The sequence below is a fragment of the Ahaetulla prasina genome, chromosome 2 (assembly GCF_028640845.1).
Source record: "Ahaetulla prasina isolate Xishuangbanna chromosome 2, ASM2864084v1, whole genome shotgun sequence".
Lineage (NCBI taxonomy): Eukaryota > Metazoa > Chordata > Lepidosauria > Squamata > Colubridae > Ahaetulla > Ahaetulla prasina.
The window spans coordinates 129,479,679-129,501,494 of record NC_080540.1 but is presented as its reverse complement, the minus strand read 5'-3'; the positions used below and the strand labels follow the sequence as shown (position 1 = coordinate 129,501,494).

The following is a 21,816-nucleotide window of genomic DNA, read 5'->3' as shown; positions in this document are numbered from 1 at the left end:
CTATCGAAAACAAGGGTAGGGATCCTGTGATTCTCCAAATCTTCCCAGCCAGCATGGCTAATAGTATGGGAAACTGAGGACTGTAATTCAGCAACATTTACAGAGCCACAAGTTCCCTTCCTTTGTGGAGAGGCTAACCAAAGGCCAGTATTTTCCAACCTCAACAACTTTAAAATATGGGTACTTTCAAGCCAACACCACCTCTCCGGTCTAAATCCATAGTTTTCAGTTTGTTTTAATCTTCTGTAATTTTAATCTATTTATAATATTTATAATTGTTTTTACTTCCATGTGTTTTAATATAAGCCACTCAAGAGTCCCATCGAACTGGGAGATGAGTGGCATCTAAATTCGATAAAGATTAAAAATAAACTCCCAGAATTTCCTAGCCTGCATGGTCATGGCTAAACATTCTAGGAACTGAAATCTACACGTCTTAAAATTGCTGGTTGAGAAACACAGCCTTAAAAGGAAGACTGGTCTTTAAGCTGGCAGCCTGTTCGAAATCTCAAAAAGGCCGATATCAATTCAAACCATTCTACTCATCTCATTCAGGTCTGGACAGGTAAAACGTTACCAGTAGTCCTCGACTTATGACTGCAATTGAGCCCCAAGTTTCATTGCTTACCAACGCAGTTGTTAAATTAGTTTTGTCCCATTTTACAACCTTTTTTGCCTCAGCTAAGTGAATCATTGCAGTTATTAAGTGAATCGTGCAGTTGTTAAGCAAATCTGGCTTCCTCCATTGACTTTGTCAGAAGCCAGTTAGGAAGGTTATAAATGGCGATCGCATGATCCCAGGACAGTGCAACTGTTATAAATACATGCCAGTTGCCAAGTGCCTGAATTTTGATTACGTGATCAGGATGCTGCAATGGTTGTAAAGGTCAAAACAGGTCGTAAGTAACTTTTTTCAATATATTGACCCACTGAACGAAAGCAATGTGATGTCATGTATTTTATTTCACAGTCTCAGCAAACCAAAAGATAACCTTGCATTCAAGAGAGCCATTTCACATCCATATTAACAAAATTTCTCCAAAATACATACTGATTTTTCATATAACAATTGTGTTACATCACTTTCATTTAAATAGCAAATCTAGGGAAAAATGCATGGCTTTTTTAAAAAATATATTATAGGTCAGCTAAAAACCATTTGCAAAAACCATACAGTACTAAAGGAACCTAAAACATGTTGTAGTCAGTCTGCAAACCTAGTTATCAGTTAGATGGTGTTTCAGTTTCTAGAGGAAAGAGCGCTGCAACCCTTTTTGCTGAAAAAGCATCTGAATTTTTGTTGCACTATTTCCAACCTGAACTGACATGGCTGTCTCTCAAGTCTACAGACATGTAGCAAAGTGCTCAGAATAATGCAAATGGATCATAAATAAGTCTTGCGTGTTCACAAATTTTAATAAAAGCGAAATAACTGTACTAAGTCAGGGAAGCAAAAACTAAGCATTGCAGAAGCATGCAGAAAGACCATCCTATTCTGCCCTGTTCTTGTTACCAGATGCTGTGTTTTGCCCCAGGACAATCTGGAGCAAAAGTCAGGAAGCAATTTGTATCTACTGCCAAGTGGGAGAGCGTGGACATGCGCCCGAAGTTGGAAATAACCGGCGTTGCTTCAAGCACTACATAGAACTTGGGCTGAAGCAACAGTGAAAGAAGGCCCAAGTTTGTGGGGACAGGCTTTTTTTTTTTTGGTATTGGCAGTACTGGAAATGGCAATTTCAAGTATTTTTATTATCAAGAGCAGTAAGGATATATAGTTTTACAACGGTTTTATATCTACTTAATTTCAGCATTAAACCAGATTCAATGTTAAAGAACAAAGAGTAGATTTCCCTTGTTTTAGACAGATGAGGGGATGCCAATAAGTTTCCCAAATCTTTGGAAGCCATGTCTAAAGACCTGCCATAGAAAATTCCTAAAATCCTACCTCTCACCTCCACCCACCCCATTTTGTTTCAGGAAAAGAATTTTGCCTCATTGTGAGCTGAATATGGCATTTTACTCATAAGAATTGTACTTGAGGAAATACAAAAAGCCCTGGAAGGCTTTGACTTTTTTTTTTTTTTTTAGCAAAGCCTTTGAATTTATCAAGTTAAACCAAAGAGTTGTTGAAAGGTAATCTGATGTTCACCACACACAGTGAGTGTGATGGGCGAAAACCATAAAATAAATCTGCTCCTTCAAGTTGCAATACACTCAAAATTAAAGGAATAAAATCTGTGCACTATTAAACTAAACACATAAATAAGCTTATATATGACTTATCTTCTTTCTTAGAAACCATATCACCTACTACTAGGACGATCAGCCATTTGGTCAAATCAACTACCCTGTTAACTATAGAGGTAAAGATGCTTTCCTGGCTAAAACTATGCAGCCACCACTTTGTTACTGTAAAACTGAAAGAGCCAAGGTATTAAGAGAGTAGACAAGACTGTCCGTAGTGTGAAGGATTTGTGCATGCATCTTGTAGAAGAAATGGCAGAAAATCCCATTGTCCAAGTAGAATCAAATGTCTAATACATGCGGTCAAATTTGTCAGATGATCAGTGAACTTCCTTAATCAGAGGATGGCAGGTTTCATGCAACGAAGAACCAATCAAAAGATCACAGAAATAATTTTCTTCTGAAGCTTCACCGTGAATGAGTTGGTCAGTACCTAAAATATCAACACCTACCAAATTCAATAGCTGTTGATAAGTTTCAGCTGAAGTAGTTTTTCTTCAAGAAAGAATGTTCTCTGGGACAATTAAAAGGTGGGACAAGGAAAAAGACTCCTTCATTATATCATACAGAGGAGAACAATGTATTAAGTGTCTGTGCATTCCCAAATCCAGGAAAACGTTAGAAACACTTTCCTACTGGCACATATATCTGTCATTTCTGTCCATGAAAGATACATGTACTGGGGGTGGGGTGGGGTGGAGACAAGGTGGCTCTTATCGCTGTCATATCCCTAATCAATATTTAGCCATATGGCAATAAAGGATGCAACATGTGATGATGGTTCTCTACTGGGTTTTCTTGTCCTCTGGAGGAAAGTAAGGAGGTGGAGGAGGCTGGTCCTAAAATGTGTGAGAGAGAAAACAACAACTTCAGTTTATTATTACACATATTTCAACTGTGGAGCATTTCTTTTGCTTTAGATATATAATGAGATATAAATTAGACGTATACTGCATGAACCATGTTAGTGAATTGACGGGAGGAGGTTTTCTTGTACTAAAATTGCACTATTGTGTAATTTTAAAAAGCTTGGGGTTTTTTGTCATGAGATCCATTTTAGGCAGCTTTTACATCCTGTCATCTCCTCTTACCTTACTGGTATCAGGCAGTGTTAAATAAATGAATAAGGCTCCCTAATAATGTGCTTATAGTGTTCTTGTAATATATAGCAATATATAGATGTACAAAGCTAATATGTATAAGTTGGAAGATTATTTAAGGCAGGGGTGTCACTGAAGGTTGTGGGTGCTTAGATCTGGCGGGCAGGACCAAGGTGGCGAAGGACCAGCCTGCGCTGCCTCTGCCAGCACAAGCAGAGGGTTGCAGGAGGCCATTGCAGCTGAAAACAGACCTTGGGAGCCCATTTTTGCTGGCAGAATGCTCAGTCAGCCACAGGCAACCCCAACACGAGTGACGTTGAGTTGGCCAAGCCCCCCGTCCCCGCCCTGAGGTCAAACACAATCCTGATGTGGCCTTCAATGAAATTGAGTTTGACATCCCTGATTTAAGGCAATAGGAACATACACGGTAAAGGGCCCTTGGACGTGGTCTGAGGGCATACAATGCAGTCACCTATTGAACTAAGAATGTTGGATTGAGTTAGTGCCTGGGTAGAAGAGACATTGGGAATCCTTTCAAAGTTGCTGTGAGTTCCAATGTGAAAGAAAAGATGACACCCACAAACACTGTCAATCAAGGATGCATTCATGTCCATGAGAGGTACAGCAAAGGCAAAAGCATTGTGGCACTGGATTTTTTTTTCCTTCAAAAGCAAATCAAATTCCCCTGATAGAGCCTCTGCAGTATAATCTTATTAAAATTAACTGTATAATTGTGAAAATTATAGAAATAATGTCTATAAAACCTCAGATAGTGCAACCCACCTGTAAAACTATATATACCTAATCACCATCTGTATCGCCCTCATTTTCCAGCCCTTTCTTTAAAAATCTGAACATACAGTATGTCACAGAAGTGAGCACACCCCCTCACATTTTGTAAATATTTAAGTATATCTTTTCACGTGACAACACTGAAGAAATGGCACTTGGCTGCAATGTAAAGTAGTGAGTATACAGCTTGTATAACAGTGTAAATGTGCCATCCCCTCAAAATATCGCAAAACACAGCCATTAATTCTAAACTGCTGGCAACAAAAGTGAGTTCAGATTGTGTGAAGCATGTGTGGCAGCAACCAGGTGAGGAGTACAAAGACAAGTGTGTCTTGCCTACAGTCAAGCATGGTGGTGGGAATGTCATGGTCTGGGGCTGCATGAGTGCTGCCGGCACTAGGGAGCTACAGTTTATTGAGGGAACCATGAATGTGACATACTGAAGCAGAGGATGATCCCCTCCCTTCAGAGACTGGGCCTGTTCTGTCCCCCTCCGCAGTCCGGGAGACACGAGCGATGACTTAAGTAGCCGGCAACTATCATCTCTGGCAGCAAACTAGCGAGCGACTGCCAAGTGTCTCTGTTATCTCTCTTGATGCCGATGAGTCAGCCAGGAAACCAAGAACAAACAGGACTTCAGCTCTAATTCTCCCTCTAAGCAGTTGATTTGCTCGCCACGAAGTGGTATAGCAGCCCTTGCTGCTTTTATATCCTGTGGGGTGTGGCTCCATGACTCAGCAATTCCTAGGCTTGCCCCACCCCTGCTTCTGTTGTTCCCGCCTCTCCTGCATACGAAACCTAAGGTCCAGCCAGGCCTGATTGCCATCAGCCGGGTCTGGAGGCGTGGCCCGGGGGAAGAGTCAGGGGATGGAGGCCTTGTTATCTCCTCCACCTGGCCTGCCTCTGGCTCCTGGAGCTAAGCCAGGGAAGCCGGTGCTCCAGAGGTAAGTCCTGATGGCCCTTCCCCCTCACTTTCCAAGTCACTTTCTGGCAGGGGGCCCGGCTCGGGGGGCGCAGACACAACAAGGTCACAGAGCAGTATTCCAATATGATAATGACCCCAAACACACTTCCAAAACGACCACTGCCTTGCTAAAGAAGCTGAGGGTAAAGGTGATGGGACTGGCCAAGCATGTCTCCAGACCTAAACCCTATTGAGCATCTGTGAGGCATCCTGAAATGGAAGGTGGAGGTGCGCAAGGTCTCTAACATCCACCAGCTCTGTGACGTCATCATGGAGCAGTGGAAGAGGACTCCAGTGGCAATCTGTGAAACTCTAGTTAACACTATGCCCAAGAGGGTTAACGCAGTTCTGGAAAATAATGGTCACACAAAATATTGACACTTTGGGCCCCATTTGGACATTATTACTTAGGTGTGTACTCACTTTTGTTGCCAACAGTTTAGACATTAATGGCTATGTGTTGTGTTATTTTGAGGGGACAGCACATTTACATCGTTATACAAGCTGTATACTCACTACTTTACATTGCAGCTAAGTGTCATTTCTTCAGTGTTGTCACATGAAAAGATATACTTAAATATTTACAAAATGTGAGGGGGTGTACTCACTTCTATGTCCTACTGTACATATATTTATGACCTCCACAACAAATAGTAGATTGGGCAGATATGAGGAAAGCCAATGAAGCTGCAGTTGAGAAATCAGAAAGAAGGAAGTGGAGAAGGTTGGAACACAGAAAGAAGAAGTGAAGAATACATGGGCAAATTTCTAAAAAAAATTACTAGAAGAGGAAGATATCATTGGGATGGTGAAATGCAAAAAGACCCAAAAACAAGAACCCACCAAAGTTAAAGGTAGAAGAGAAAAAAACAAGAGAAAGCAGCACATTAAGTGTTTTCAAAGAAAGGCAATGTGGAAGTTTTGAGCTGTAACCAAGAGACACACTTTTTTCCACTTGCTCTAAATATATTTTTGAAAGTTACCATGGGCATGTAGACATTATGAGGGTTGCCTGGGTTGTAATATGCACTTGCAGCAGCTTCTGCAGCCTTAGCTTCAGCTACAAAAAAAAAAAACCCAACAACACATATTAGTGATGATTGTTTAATTATTCAATTTATATAGCTGCCTATTTCACACACATGACTCTAGGTGGCTTACAATAAAAATAGATAAAACAGATACAGTATAACGAATAAAAAACACACAGAAACCAACAATCGTGTAAAAACCGTTTATGGATGAGTTGCATAGATTCAAATAGAGATTGAAAAAACAGAGCACTTAAGTTTAGAAATAAGAGCTGGGTATGCTTATTGTACTCAGCTGCTGAATAAAATGATTTATTTTCGTTTGGCTTAACATGGTGGGTGAATTTATATATTATGGCTTGTAAAACCATGGTTTATGCTTAGCATGTGTAGGAACCTAGGCAGTTGCGGTTTATTCAAGAAAATATATAATATATAAGTCTTTTTGATAACTATTAAACTGTAAATTAGCATTGAACCTGAATGTTCAAATCACTGTCATATTCTGTGCTAGTTCACATCAAACAGATCCGACCGTCATTTAATACAGTGTATCCCTGTTGTAATTTTCTTGCCATTTTTGCCCAAAGCTGTATGTTTTTTCCTAGAGGAATGCAATAACTACTCAAATTCTGAGAAAGTTATTCAAAGGACAAGGCTAAAACAAGGCAGCAGTTGGTGTCATTCAATTCTTGCTTCAAAGATGGAATGCTGTTTTAGCAACCCATCATCTCTTGTATTATACAGTACTGAACTTGCTTCTCATATTTCCCTAAATGCAGTGTAAGGTAAGAAACTCTACTGTCCTTTAATCTTATAATAATAGGATTATTCTGTTTAGCTAAACAGGGCTTGTTTCTACCTACCTCCAATTGCAAACAGAGCACCATTCTGTATTTTGTGATATAGTCAGGGGTGGGCTGCTAGGGATTCGCAGGGGTTCGGGAGAACCTCTAGCTAAGATTCTGCGCAGTTCGGAGAATCCACAAATCCCATTCCTGGCTGACCCTGCCCACCCTGCCCCTCCCCTCCTTGGAGTCCCCACACGGCCTGTTTTGGATGAAGGTAAGTGCAGGGCGTGCGCAGTGGCTCAGGGAGGGTGAAAAATGGGCCTATTGGAAGTTTGGGAAGGCTGGAAAGGGGCCCGTTTCTGGCCTCCAAAGGGCCTCTGGAGCCTGGGGAGGCCATTTTCGCTCTTCTGGAGGCTCAAGGAAAGTCTCTGGAACCCATTTTTGCCCTCCCTCCCCCTGCGCCATGGTGCAGGAGGCCAACACCATGGCCACGCCCACTCAGCAACCGGGCAGAGAACCCCTTGCTAAAATTTTTGAAGCCCACTCTTGGATATAGTCCTGCTCAGTATTCAACTCAGACCTACTGAAGGGATATGTTTCAAGAACTGTGACCCTTACTATTCTAAGGATCAAACTAGAAGTTTCTAAAAGCCACAATCAGGGTAAAAAGCTGAAGTCTTTCCCAATTCCCTTCTTCTCCAGGCAGATGTCTAGTTTTTGTGCACAAGAGGAAGATCATACCCTGACATACTGCCACTCTTCAACAATAACAGGTATGTTGCCAAACACTGACTCCCACACCAAACATTGAATTTGCCTCTAAAATTTTCTCTCGTTCTTTGCTAATAATACATATTATACAGTGGAAGTTTCCGCTTTGTTTTGTAATATTTGGTAAAAACTCCTAGTCTGTGCTATTGGACAAAATTATAGTCAAATGAATAAGGAACAGTTGAAAATGGAACCAATTCAAGCATGTAATGTAATTTATATAATAAACTGTGAGGCCTGGCTTTTGGCACACTTTGTAACCATATACATGTAGGAACGTATGCCCTGCATGCTTTTCTTTTTCTTGCATATGTTTTCTTAATTCTTTCTTGATAACTGTGTGGTTTATTATTATTATTTTGTATTCAATTAATTGAAAACTTATTATATTAAAAAGCCATGTAAATAAAACTTGTGCTGTTATTCTGTCTATGTAGGAATTAACCACCTGCCATTTTTTACGGAAAACTCAGCCCTTCCTAGGTTTATATATGGTGAAATTTGCTGGATGTTTTGCCTTTTTGTTGGTGATACACAGGGTGAACAAAACCCCTTTTTCCCTTTCTCTATCAACTGGATTTGCGAAGCTTGACAATAACAAAAGGCAATTCCTTTATAAATAGATTGTTTGAGGACCTACAAAGGAGATTAATAGAGCTTCAATTGAACCATTTTTAGAAATTATCCATCCGAGTTAAAATTACATCTCTACAGAATGGCTTTCCAAAATATGTCTTCTTTTAAATGGGCTTTATCAACAAAACAAATGCTAATATGGTTTGCTAAGCCTAGAAAAGCCTTTCCCAACCTTGTGCCTTCACATTGTATTGGTTGGGAATAACAGAGTAGTATACCAACATACTGGCAAGGCACAAGTCAGAAAGGCTGCATACGAGAGGCCTGATTCAAAGGCTTTGTGCCAATCTATCATTTTTCAGAAAATTTCTTGTCTTGGCCTTTGTGTAAACATCTTACCTGCTGGAGTGGTGGGAAAATCTGGGCCAGCAGCAGGTGGTTCCATAGGCCCAGGATAGGGAGGAGGCGGAAGCTGCATGTATCCCATAGCATCATCCATTGGTGGACCAGGATACAATTCTAGGACAGTGGAAAAAGACAAGTGTAAAGCACTGCAAAAATAATTAACTGAGACAAACCACAGTTTCACTGAAATGCCTACCTTCAAATCTGTGGTGAAATGTAAAATTTGTTACTACCGGTTCTGTGGGCGTGGCTTGGAAGGGGGGTAATGTGACTGGTGGGCATGGCCAACTTTTTTTCCTTTTTCCTTTAAAAAGCATTTTTTACCACTTGGTGAAGAGGTTGTAGAAAAATGCTTTTAAAGGTTCTGATGATCCCAGCTGAGTTGCCTGATTCAGAGGCTTTTCTTTCTTTTAAAAGCATTTTTTGCCTTTAAAAGAAAAAAGCCTCTGAAGATCCCAGCTGAGCTGTGCGATCATCAGAGGCTTTAACTTTTAAAAGCATTTTTTTACCACTTCGGGTGAAGAGGTTGTAGAAAAAATGCTTTTTAAAGGTTCTGATGATCCCAGCTGAGCTGTGCGATCATCAGAGGCTTTTTTTTTAACTTTTAAAAGCATTTTTTCGACAGAAGAAAAAATGCTTTTAAAAGTAAAAAAAACAAACTCTGATGATCGCACGGCTCAGCTGGGCATGGAGGGGGGGCAGGGATTTTTGCTACCAGTTCTCCAAACCACCCACCGCCATCACTACCGGATCCAGTGATCTGATCCGAACTGGGAGCATTTCACCCCTGCTTCAAATTGACTTTTTTAGGTACATTAAAGAGCCCAAATTATTAAAAAAAAAGAAGAAGAAGAATTCAGAAACGGACATATTATACCATAATATGGCTCATGCTGCAATCAGAGCTATTTCCGATATATTTCTGACCATGCTAACTGCTTCCAGCTTATCCAGATTGACTGCCTTGTGATTACACGGCATCTGAACACTTTCATCAACCTATGAAAGGTATGGAGAAATAGTGGGTAAAAGGATGAACCATATATTACCCAGTAGAAGCTTTGTAAGAACTAAAAGCAAGGGCTTTTATGCAAAACAAACCTTGCTTACGCTTAACAAGGAAGTTGCCAGTTTGGGTGACAATTGAAAATGGGCAAAAATCAGGATGAACCGGTGAGCCTTACTTGGTTTCCTTACCACATTTCTGAACTGAAACATCAGTTAAAAGTTGCCTTCTGTTACTTTCAAAACTCACCAGGTGGTGGTGGTGGATAAGGATATCCCGAAGGAGGTGGGGAAGGATACATCCCATTGGTAGCAAGTGGTGGGAAGGTATAGCCCCCATTTGGCATGTAGGAGTAACCATAGGCTCCATTGGGAACTTCTCCTCTTGAAGCTAGAAAACAAAGATGAATAAGTTAATTCAACCAAACTGACAGGAAGTGTTTCAGGAATACAACAGCCAGAACCCACTTCCATAAGACAATGGCACACATGGAACTCACTGACATCACAGTGACATCACAACAACCAGCAATATCAGTAATTACAGGTCTTGAGTCTCCTACACAGATGGTCCCTGAATTACAACGATTCATTAAGAGACCATTTGAAGTTACAATGGCACTGACCCAAGTGACTTACAACTAGTCCTCACACTTATGACCTTCAGAGCATCCTGTGGGAGTTTGGTAACTGTCATGTATTTATGACGGTTCCAGCGTCCTGAGGTGATATGATCGCCATTTGCAACCTTCCCAGCTGGCTTCTGACAAGCGAAGTCAAAGGGGACAACTGGATTCCCTTAATGACTGCATGGTTTACATGCATTACTGCATGGTTTACAGTGATTTGCATAACAATTGTGGCAAGCAAGGTCGTGCAACTGCCTTGTTTAGCAATCTAAATTAGGGTCCCAATTGTAGTTATAAGTCGAAGACTCCTTAAAATTATGCTATATTTTTTCGTTCTATTGCTTCCTTTTCACAACAGAATTTGTGAAGCCTGCCTCAGTAGCAAAAAATGAAGCCAACAGCATTGCAGCTTTCTGTTTAAAGGCTCTAATGCACGACTGTCAAACTCACCGCATCACGTTGCTGTCACGTGACGCTTTGCAACTTTTTTCCTCTTCGTGGAGCTGGGGTGGGCGTGGCCTGCATGTGACGCATCTGGCACACGGACCGCCAGTTTGACATCCCTGCTCTAATGTATCAGATAAAAACAGAGTAGAAATGCAGAAACACAGAGCAAGCAGCAACCACCTAAGTCCAGCATTGAGCTAGTTAATAGAAGAAAACAGAACACTGGAGAAATGAAACTTTTCTCTTTCTTATGAAAGTCGATTTGGTACCAAAAAGAGTTTAGAGGCAGCAGGAAGGGCCAGGGGAAAGGATGTGGTTGATTAGAAAGGCGAGTGAGAAGAAAGGCTGTAATTCTGCCCTTAGCAGAAAGGAGATCTGAAAACAGAACTGCCAACTGATAATCCATTGGTTTATGGAATAATGGACACAGGTGGTCCTTGACTTATGACCACAACTGAGCCCAGAATTTTGGTCGTAAGTTGTTGCAGTTGTTGCATGGGTTATCATGTGAACTGACTCGATTTTACAACCATTTTTATGATGGTCATTATAAAACCATTATATCATTAGAGTTGTTAAGCATACTATGTGGTCATTAAATGAATCCAATGGCCGTTTTTTGGTAGAAAATAGAAAAAAAAACATTGCAAGGATGCTGCAACCAATCATAAATATGAGCCAGTTGCCAAGCACATGAAAAGCAATTACGTGATAACAGTGGAAGGGGGACGGGGACACCACACTCATAACCTGATTGGTAAGTAGCTTTTCTGAAGTCCATTGTAACTTCAAATAGTCATGAAGTGAGAATTACCTGTATTAAGTGAGGACTACCTGCACTGACAGCACTCATAAGTCTTCTGTTGTAAGTACTAAGTCAAGAGTGGGGCTCTCTACTGGGGCTCTCATGATAAAAAGAATAATCTTGAGATAGGAATACCAAAATACTGGACTGACTGATTTTTTAAATTCCAAATTTTAAAGTTTTAATCCTTTGTAATTTTATATGGGGTATTTTAGGTTAGGTCAATCTGACGGTTTTAATTCGGCCACTATTGAATAGGTATTTTAAATTGATATTTTAACTTTGTATACTTGCTGTTTTTATTTTTGGCTGTACACCGCCCTGAGTCCTTCGGGAGAAGGGCGGTATAAAAATTTAAATAAATAAATAAATAAATAAAATAAGTGCTTATTTTGTAATTAGCTTTATTTTAATTCCCTCAACTATTTTAAATAATCCAGGCATGTGTCCTAATCTGAAACACATTTTTAATTCTTCATAAAGGCACACCCAGATTTTCTCTCCCACCTTAGCAGATCTTCTTCTGTTATAAATACCTTGAGATGCTACTTGTAACATACGCTGTCCAAACTCAATGGCACCTCCAGCTGAGAATGTCATTTTGAACGTTGCAGATCCTTCCCAACCACCTAGTAAAATAAGATAAGATAGGTGGAAAAAGTAAAGTGGGCTTGTCTATTACCAGGTTAGGAGATGCGGTGGCTCAGTGGCAAAGACACTGAGCTTGTTGATCGAAAGATCGGCAGTTCAGCAGTTTGAAATCCTAGTGCCACGTAACGGGGTGAGCTCCCGTTATGTGTCCCAGCTTCCGCCAACCTAGCAGTTCGAAAGCATGTTAAAAAATGCAAGTAGAAAAATAGGGACCACCTTCGGTGGGAAGGTTCCGTGCACCTTAGGCGTTTAGTCATGCTGGCCACGACCATGGAGAATTCTTCGGACAGAGCTAGCTCTTTGGAAACGGAGATGAGCACCTCCCCTTAGAGTCGGGAACGATTAGCACATACGTGCAAGGGGAACCTTTACCTTTACCTTATTACCAGGTTATCTTATAAAGGCTCCTGAGATCCTTATAAGGCTCCTCCTCTATCATCTTTCCATTCAGTTTCAGCCGTTTAGACTCATGTATAAAAGCAACTTTAGAAAATGAGGGTCGTGTTCTCTTTTTCTCCTTATTTGACTTATTTTACAGAGTTGGGCTGACAGTGACGAGCCCAAAATCATCCAGCCGGCTTTCATGCCCAAAGTGGGACTACAATAGATCATTTCCTGCTTTCTAGGCCAGCATTTAACCACTGCACCAACATGCTCTCTATTTGTTGCTACTTTTAAGAGCAGATACACACTTTCAAACTGTGGAGCCAGAAATAACTATTTTTTTAATTTAGATAATAAAATCTGAGAGCTAGCTAATTCTGATCATTTGTGAATATAATTATTCCTACCACTACAAAACAAATATTAAAAAACTGGTTACTCTTTAATGGCAGGGAGAATTGGGTGAAATCTTTTTTCTATAATGGTTGAGCAAAGTATGAAAGTGTAATTGAGTACTATACATATACAAGGTGGAGTGATGATAATGTTGCAGGGAGATGGATTTTAAACAACAAAAAAAGATACGTGCTTTCAAGAGCCATCAAAGGCCAGGAAAGAAAAAACAACAACAATAATTTGCAAACAATAACATTACGCAGATTAAATTTGTTTTGAGCGAGCCAGGGCAAATTTTATTTGTTAAATCTTTGCAACTATTCTTCAGATAGCCATAAATCAATCTAGAATGGCAGCCATGTGAAGTGAAATTAAATAAGAAATGGGAGTTTATCTGGACTAAAGATTATATGGATTATAGGAACAATTTAGAGCTGCAGGGCTGGAAGAAGACCACCAAACGTATCGTCAATGTGGCTGTGGTCCTTTAAATTTGGGAGCTTCCATAAAAGTAAAGGGGCTGTGTTTTAGCCCATGGTCCTTAGGCATCATCCACCACATAAGAATCATGTAAAAGTACAATGTTTCTGAATTACTTAGTTGACTTCAACCCCTATGTACAGAAAGCAATGTGATGCCCATGGAGATCCATGTACATATATCCTTGGCATCTGCTAGGCTTCCAATCTTCTGATGTGCATTTCAGTTAAAAGAAACTAAACGGGAAGTGAAGATACTGAAAAGCAAAACTTCAGCCTCTGCTGTTATCTTTATTTAACAACAAATGTCTTTGTATTCCATATGTAAAGTGGTAATAATTAAGGCCAAGTGCTGGATTTGGAAGTCTGGCTATCTGCCCATAAAAAAGTACAAGTGTGTTGGGGTGATAAGAAATATCCTAAGGGGGTCAAGATATAATGAATTTTTTTACCTCCTGGTAAACAGGTGTATGTGAGTAGTCACAACCACATAGACCAGGGGTCTCCAACCTTGCCAACTTTAAGACTTGTGGACTTCAACTCCCAGAATTCCTCAGCCAGCTTCAACTCTGGGAGTTGAAGTCCACAAGTCTTAAAGTTGGCAAGGTTGGAGACCCCTGATATAGACAACCAGTTTTTAGTAGCCACATCTCCTCTATTGTAGCCATTTTTTAATAGTATGCTTTCGAAACTCCAAATGTGCTCATCAGCACAATTAAATCATTGCCCATACACCACCCTAAAAGTAAAATACTGAAAAGATATGTTCAGTATGACCAGAAGCTTTAAAAGATCCCTTATCTTCCAGTTAGATTGGCAGATTGGATATTTGAAACAGACTGATACCGAGCATCACTCAGAAGTAAGGCTCTCAGCTCTTTTAATACAATATAAAATGGCATAAATGGACATTGTCATATTCCATTCTTCTGTTAAGACAAATTTCATGAGATACAGCAGGGGGGGAAAACTGCTTAAGAGCTTTCAAGTCAATTAGATATGAAACTTGCAATGAAATACAACTGCATAGCCATCAAAAAGCAACTGAGATAAGAATCCTGCTATAGATTAATGACCTCTGTGGGATCTCAGAATGCTGCATGTCATAAGCCATTTAACCTAAGCAGATGAAGTACACTGTCTGATTTAGCTTTACTATAAGAAATAAAAAAGATAAGATCCATTTTTATGGCATCTTGCTTCATCATACTTAATGAAAGCAGGCAATGAGGGTGCTCAATGTTTTCATCAGTTTTGAAACTCTTTAAAAATTTCTATATTCTGTATTAATGACTTTTTTCCTAATACTTCTAGTTGAGCTCTGTAGTTTGCAAAGAAGTGGGAGGGGGGTTTTTTGTTCATGTAAGGGAAGATAAAACAGTTTAAGATAAAAATGTTAAAAAAATTCAAAATTAAAATAAAATTTGAAATATAAAACAAGAATGCATATTTTGTACTTATGTAAACAATGACTACTGGAGTGTCCCAAACTTATATTATTATTATTTGCAAGATGAGACCAGAGTCAGAAAATTGAATGGGAACAATACTGCTGATCTTGGAGGTATCCCTCCCATTAGTCCAGATACTACGAAAGACCATTCTCTTCTTTAGCATAGAAGATTTGGTTTAATCATGACTGTTGAGACAAACATGCTTATTTGGTCTTTCGTTATAAGTAAAGTAGAAAGAATAATATTATTCAGAACAACAGAATTGGAAGGGAACTTGGAGGTCTTCTAGTCCAACCCCCTGCCCAAGCAGGAGATCCTATACCATTCCAGACAAATGGCTGTCCAACTTCATCTTAAAATCCTCTAATGATGGAACACCCACAACTTCTGAAGGCAAGCCATTTCATTGATTAATTGTTCTCACTGTCAGAAAAGCACTGCATGCATTATTCCAAGTGTGATCTTACCAAGGCAATGTATAGCGATACTAATATTTTAAATGACCTTGATACTATCCCTCTGTCGATGTAGCCTAGCTGCATTGGCTTTTTTGGTAGCTGCAATACAGGTTCGTACATAACTGATTGTCCACTAGGACTCCTAGATCTGTCTGTTATCACTGTTGAGCAAGGTACCATCTATTCTATACCTGTGCATTTGGTTTTTGTTCCCTAAGTATAAAACCTTAATTTTCTCACTAGTGAACTGCCTTTTTTAAAATAGGGCCCAGTATTCAAATCTGTCAGGATCTTTCTAGATCTTGAGCCTATCTTCTAAAGTATTGGCCATTCCTCCTAGCTTGATGCTGCCTGCAAATCTGATGTGTTTCCCTTCTATCCCCTCATCTAAATCGTTTATAAAGATGAAGAATACTGGATGTAAGACAGAAACTTGGGGTACCCCAATGCATACTTCCATGTAGATTTAGTTCCATTGAGGACTAAGTATGGTTGTCAGATATGAATCCATCTATCTATCCCACGTTTTTCTATTTTACCAAAAAGTAGGTTGTGGTCTACTTTGTCAAATAACTTTCTGAAGTACAAATATATTTGTCCACAACATGTTCACCCTCTATGTTCTATGTTCTCTATTTTCACCCTCTGAATATGTCACCAACATCTGTTACTACAATGCATAATTATTCTAAACATTTCACTAGCACAAAGTAATTACAGGACTCACAACTCATTTGTTAATTTTTTTTGCAAGTAAATTAAGATGAATTCATCGTTCATTGCAAAGATGATGGAGTAGAATAATCCCAATAATTTGTGAATTGATTTTGGTAAGAACAGCATAAATCAAATGCCAAAAACACAGGGGTACTTACCTCCTGCCTCTGCTTTTACTACGCCCTTGATATAATTTGCTCCAAACACAGGTTGCTTAATTTCACATTCTTTCATTAAATAAAAGGGCATCATGAAAGACTGCATTGCATCTTTTCCCTTAGATACAAAAATAACCTGCAGGCAAAAGGAGTACAGATTTTTAATGTTTAGACACTAGATTTCATTGCTACATGCTAAGAAAATCTGAAATGATATTTTATAACTAATTTTTCAATTAATGCTTCCAAATTCTTCGGAAAATAGGAACCAACCATTTATTTGATTGATACTATGAAGCAGCAATATTAATTTATTTCTAGATAGCTTTTAAATTGTTAAGAAGCTCAGCTGATGTACAGTGTTAACCAAATAGCAATAGCAATAACATTTAGGCTTATATACCCCCCCACAGTGCTTTATAGCACTCCCTGAGCAGTTTACAATATCAAAGCATTATTTGCAGACTGGCTGCTACAATCTGGGTTCTCATTTTACCAACCTGGGACGGATGGAAGGTTGAGTCAACCTTGAGCCCCATCAGGATGAACTCCTGGCTGTTAGCAGAGTTTGCCTGCAATACTGTATTTAACTACTGCGCCACCAGGGCTCTTATCCAAAGTGCTTGAAATACTCACCTGCCCATGTACTTATAAGTTACTGAAGCAATTTAGCCATTCTAGCACCTCTTTTTACTAGTTCCAGCTTGCTCTCCCAACATAATTCTAGTATTGCTTCATATTGCAACTGAGAATACTCAAACTAGCCATTGGAAATGAAACTCATCATAAAACCTCAAGGGATAAGGGCACTGCAAAATCATGCCATCTGTTACAAGGCCAAATCTTTTTTGTAAGACCTCAGCCACGGTTTCATGTTGCCTAGAAGATCTGAACTTCAAATTATGGGACAGAAAAGGAGAAGAAAGGGCAAGGCGAGCCTTACAACTGCCACCTTTGCTGCTCCTATTTTACAGTTCAACTCCTTTTATGTTCCTTTGGCTTTTGGACTTACCAAGCATAAAAATGCTAATTCCCAAAGCCAGCCATGTCAATACAAAGATTAAATGCAATTACCCAGTTTTTAACAGAAGGGGCTACATTGATACTTCTCCCATATCAACATAGTTAAATCAGAATACCGAAGGTTTAGATAGAGACAACTGTCAGGAGTTTTAGGATGTTTTTCTCTTTCCAAGTGTGCATGTAAAAAATATACATTGCTGACTTACTCGATACGGGGTCATGAAGACACTGCCTTTCTTGGTCCCTTTAAATGCCTCTGGCATATGTTCCATATCATGGAATGTCATTTCAATGTGCTCGTAATTCATCAAGATGCTATACTCAAAAAAAAAAAACCAGACATCAGATATGAAGTTTTACTTTCTAGTCATTTTTTTATATCTAAGACATATAATACAAGCTTTAACACCACTGGCACAAGATTTCAACAAATTTAGATTACTAAATACAAACAGGCACACAATGATTATCAGTGAGGTTGTCATGTTTTTGTTGAAAAGCATGAACATGAAAATATCACCAAAAAATGAGCCAACATTACTCAGCATGAGTAATGCTAAACGCAGTATTCTTAACACAGCCAAAGCTTCTATGTATGAAATGGCATAATTCAATAAAATGAATATTCCACCCAGTTTTAATACTGTAGCACCAATATCAAACTATTCCATCTGTCACTTGGATAGGACTGTTACTTCAATTCATTTATTTTGTGCAGCCTGAACTGAGACAAATTTTCAGCTCTCCTAGTCCTCTACTCTTCCATAGGATTGACTGAAAAAGTTCCTATCAGCCTTTCTCAGTGCTGTATAAATTCCTAAGCTCTGCAGAAATAAAATTAGTACTCTCTTCATGTACCATTACTCTATAATCTTTGCTTATAATGGAGTTAAAAATCAGTCCTCGGCCTGATGATTTATTATCTTTTAATGCTAAAGTCATATTTTCATTTTTATACACTCTTTCATTGCTTCCAGTGAAGAAATTTGTATAGAAAACTTTGTATACCCTGCCACTTCCAAAATGCAACTGCTTTTTTTGACAAAAGAACAAAAAGGAATGGCAAAAGCACGTTCAGATGAGAAGAGCAGACATGGTGGTAGATTATACTATTTCATAATACTAACATGACATCAAGAAGCCTTCTAGTAGTTTATAACTTTGCATTGGACAAAATTATTATAAAACACTTATGGTATAAACTCTTTCCTATTGTGGAAATCTGTACTGATTCAGCAATACATGAGTAGAATAAAGTTATAAATATATGAGAAATAGCTAAAACAAGTTGGAATAAGAGAAATCATTATGTAACTTGGACTGATTTTTAAATTTGCATTTATATCCCGCCTTCTCCGAAGACTCAGGGCGGCTTACATTGTGTAAGGCAATAGTCTTCATCCATTTGTATATTATATACAAAGTCAACTTATTGCCCCCAACAATCTGGGTCCTCATTTTACCTACCTTATAAAGGATGGAAGGCTGAGTCAGCCTTGGGCCTGGTGGGGCTTGAACCTGCAGTAATTGCAAGCAGCTGCTGTTAATAACAGACTGTCTTAGCAGTCTGAGCCACTCAAGGACCCTGTGTCAGCTTTCCAAAGCTGAAGTATGATACTGTTATACATTCTATAATTCCTGTTCCCCTTAACGTTACATTTAGAAATGGAGCGTTGCCACTACATCCATTGCCAATGTTCCAACTTTTATTCTCATTTGTTTTCTGAATTTTACTATTTATTCTCCCAGCCCTGTCTTTGTTTGCTGCAACTGGTATTCCTTCCAAATTCTTTCTCCAAAAAGTGTGTGGAAACTGTGATTTTTAAGCTGACTCTTGAACTGGCTTGCATCTATTGACTTGCCAACTGCTCAGATTTGTGCATAGTGCCAACAATGGAAAAAGGTATCTTATATTATTGATATAATAATAATAATAATAATAATAATAATAATAATAATAATAATAATAATAATAATAATAATAATGATGATGATGATGATGTTTTAATTTGTATACCGCCCTTCTCCCGAAGGACTCAGGGCGGTGAACAGGCAGATAAAATACAAACATACACAATAGTTAAAACAACCCTTAAAAAACTGATTTAAATTTGCCCCAAAATTTAAAATGATATTTACTACTAGTAATGTCATCCTGCCATAGGTGAAAGGGAATAAGAAAGAAATCTTATTTGTTTCAAAGTATCTTCATGGGAAATGAGGGAATAAATTAAAGTCCTTGGAAACAAAAAAACAAACACTCTTTACAAAATTTTACGAGCTGAGGATATTTAGACAAATAAGTTATGCTCAGGGCAAGTTCTATTAAACACAATTCTTAGTTGTTTTTCCATTGTTAGCTAATTTTATTTTAATCTTCCTATGCCTTTCAGCCGCACAAAAGCCAAGAAATTTCTAGGGAAATGACCATACTACAGCATAACAAAAAAGGTCATAGTACTCTAGAGGCTAAGCCTAATCGAGTGGAACACCCCCACAATAGAAAAAGCAAGAAAAGGGACGACGGATGGCGAACTTTCTCTCCCCGCCCCTGGAGGCGGGGTCTTTCCGAGGGCGGGGCCCCGGGAATCAGGAGCCGGGGAGTAAAGGGGGAAGAGCCGCTGACGCAGTATGCTCAGACCGGACCCCACGAGCCGCAAATGACGCCCCCAATACCTTTCGCTGTTATTGACAATGACGCCGCCTCCCTCCGAATGGTTCCTGTTCAGCGCCATGGCCGCTAAGCAACTGATGACTCTCTATCCAACAGCTGCTTGGACTGAGAGGCTCCAGCCGTTAATAAAGCGGCTCTACGCAAGTTCTGCGAGCGACTTCCGGCTTAGAGGAGCTCTAGGCAACGAAGAGAACCGGAAGAGGAATGAAGTAACGGGGGGGCGATGCCAAGGCATGATGGGAAATGTAGTTCATTGGTTAAAAAGGTGGCTTTTGACCACGGTAAAATTTGCCGAAGAGTAGGAGGGGTGAAGTTTCTAATCACGAACTCCAATATGACGTTGAATAAATACACTGGATTTCTATTCACAATAGTTGATGCTTTAGTAAACGCAACTGTATAACGTCGGAATAACGTTTAAAGTTACATAATGCTAGTCTCTTTGCTAAGTTTTGGTAATTAGATACGATACTTTCAGATTCTGATACTACTATTTCGCGTCCTTAAAACTATCCCTAGTGTATTTTGGGTTACTGCTGCATATTTTGGTATGTCCCTGGACTTATGCAAAAAAGTATTAATGGGCAACTCTCATATTGTACGGTAAGTGGGAGAGGCAGATATGGCGGGGGGGAGGGGCCGTACCGAGTTGTGGGAGCACGCGTTCGATGTCTGAAAGCGATCGCGTGCTCCGGCCCCTCAGTCCCTACCCGTTCCTCGGGTGGCCATGATCCTCAGAGCTTGGATCTTCGGCTGATGTTATGTAATGCCCGGTCCGTGGTTAATAAGGCTCCCCTGATTTGCGATCTTATTCAGGGGGAGTCCGCGGACCTTATGGGCATTACGGAAACCTGGTTGGGCCCAGAGGGGGGGGTCCCCCTTGTTGAGATGTGCCCTCCAGGTTTCCGAGCATTTCATCAGCCGAGGGTCCAAGGTAGGGGTGGGGGGGTGGCGGTTGTTATTAAGGAGGATCTAGAGCCGAGGGAGACCACTGTTCCTCAGATTGCCGGCTGTGAATCCCTCTATGTGCGGTGGGGCTATAGGAATCAGTTGGGCTTGGTGATCGCGTACCTGGCTCCTTGCTGCGTGACCACAGCCCTGCCTGAGCTGTTGGAGGTACTTGCTGCTGTGGCGGTTGAGACCCCCAGACTTATAGTCATGGGGGATTTCAACCTGCCATCAGTTGGCTTGTCATCGACGGCAGCTCGGGAGTTCCAGGCTTCCATGACGGCCTTGGACCTGATTCGAGTAAATGATGGCCCTACGCACACGGGGGGAGGCACACTGGATCTGATTTATATCTCTGGACAGTGGTTAAATGATCTGGTATTAGATGATTTAGTAACAGAACCAATGTCATGGTCGGATCATTTTCTCCTTCGCCTAGACTTCCGAACCGCCATTCACCACCGCAGGGAGACGGAACCTATACGGTGGTTCCGTCCCAGGCGCCTGATGGACCCCGAGAGGTTCCTGACGGAGCTTGGGCCATTCCCTGAGGAACTGGCCCACGGCACGACCGAGGAACTGGTCGTGGCCTGGGAACAGGCCGCGCCGGGCCTTGACCGTGTCGCGCCTTTGCGGCCTCTGACCCGGCGTAGATCTCGTCCGCCCCTTGGTTCTCCGAGGCTGAGGGAGATGAAACGCCGGAGAAGACGCCTGAGAGCACCTGGAGGTCCAGTCGCCTGTTGATCGACACTAGTTAGGTCCTATTCTAGACCTACCTAGTGGCAATGAGGGAAGCGAGGCGCCCTACGCCCACCCTCATTGCGCCGGCAGATAACCGCCCGGCCGCCCTGTTTGGTGACCCGCCTCTCCTACATCAGGAGGTGCGGGATGACCCTTGCAGGACGAGCCGAGGA

At 40.4% G+C, this 21,816-nt stretch overlaps 1 protein-coding gene across 1 annotated transcript; it reads right to left on the bottom strand.

Moving 5' to 3' along the window:
* Positions 1-940: 940 nt before the first annotated feature.
* Positions 941-20,134, bottom strand: WBP2 (WW domain binding protein 2). The gene is made up of 8 exons (XM_058171252.1): positions 19,957-20,134; positions 17,487-17,595; positions 16,258-16,393; positions 12,097-12,189; positions 9,930-10,070; positions 8,669-8,788; positions 6,084-6,160; positions 941-3,083 (listed from the first exon to the last, which is right to left on the bottom strand). Exons 1-8 carry the CDS (start codon positions 20,013-20,015, stop codon positions 3,030-3,032), a joined length of 789 nt encoding a protein of 262 aa, XP_058027235.1. The 5' UTR covers positions 20,016-20,134; the 3' UTR covers positions 941-3,029.
* Positions 20,135-21,816: the final 1,682 nt, after the last annotated feature.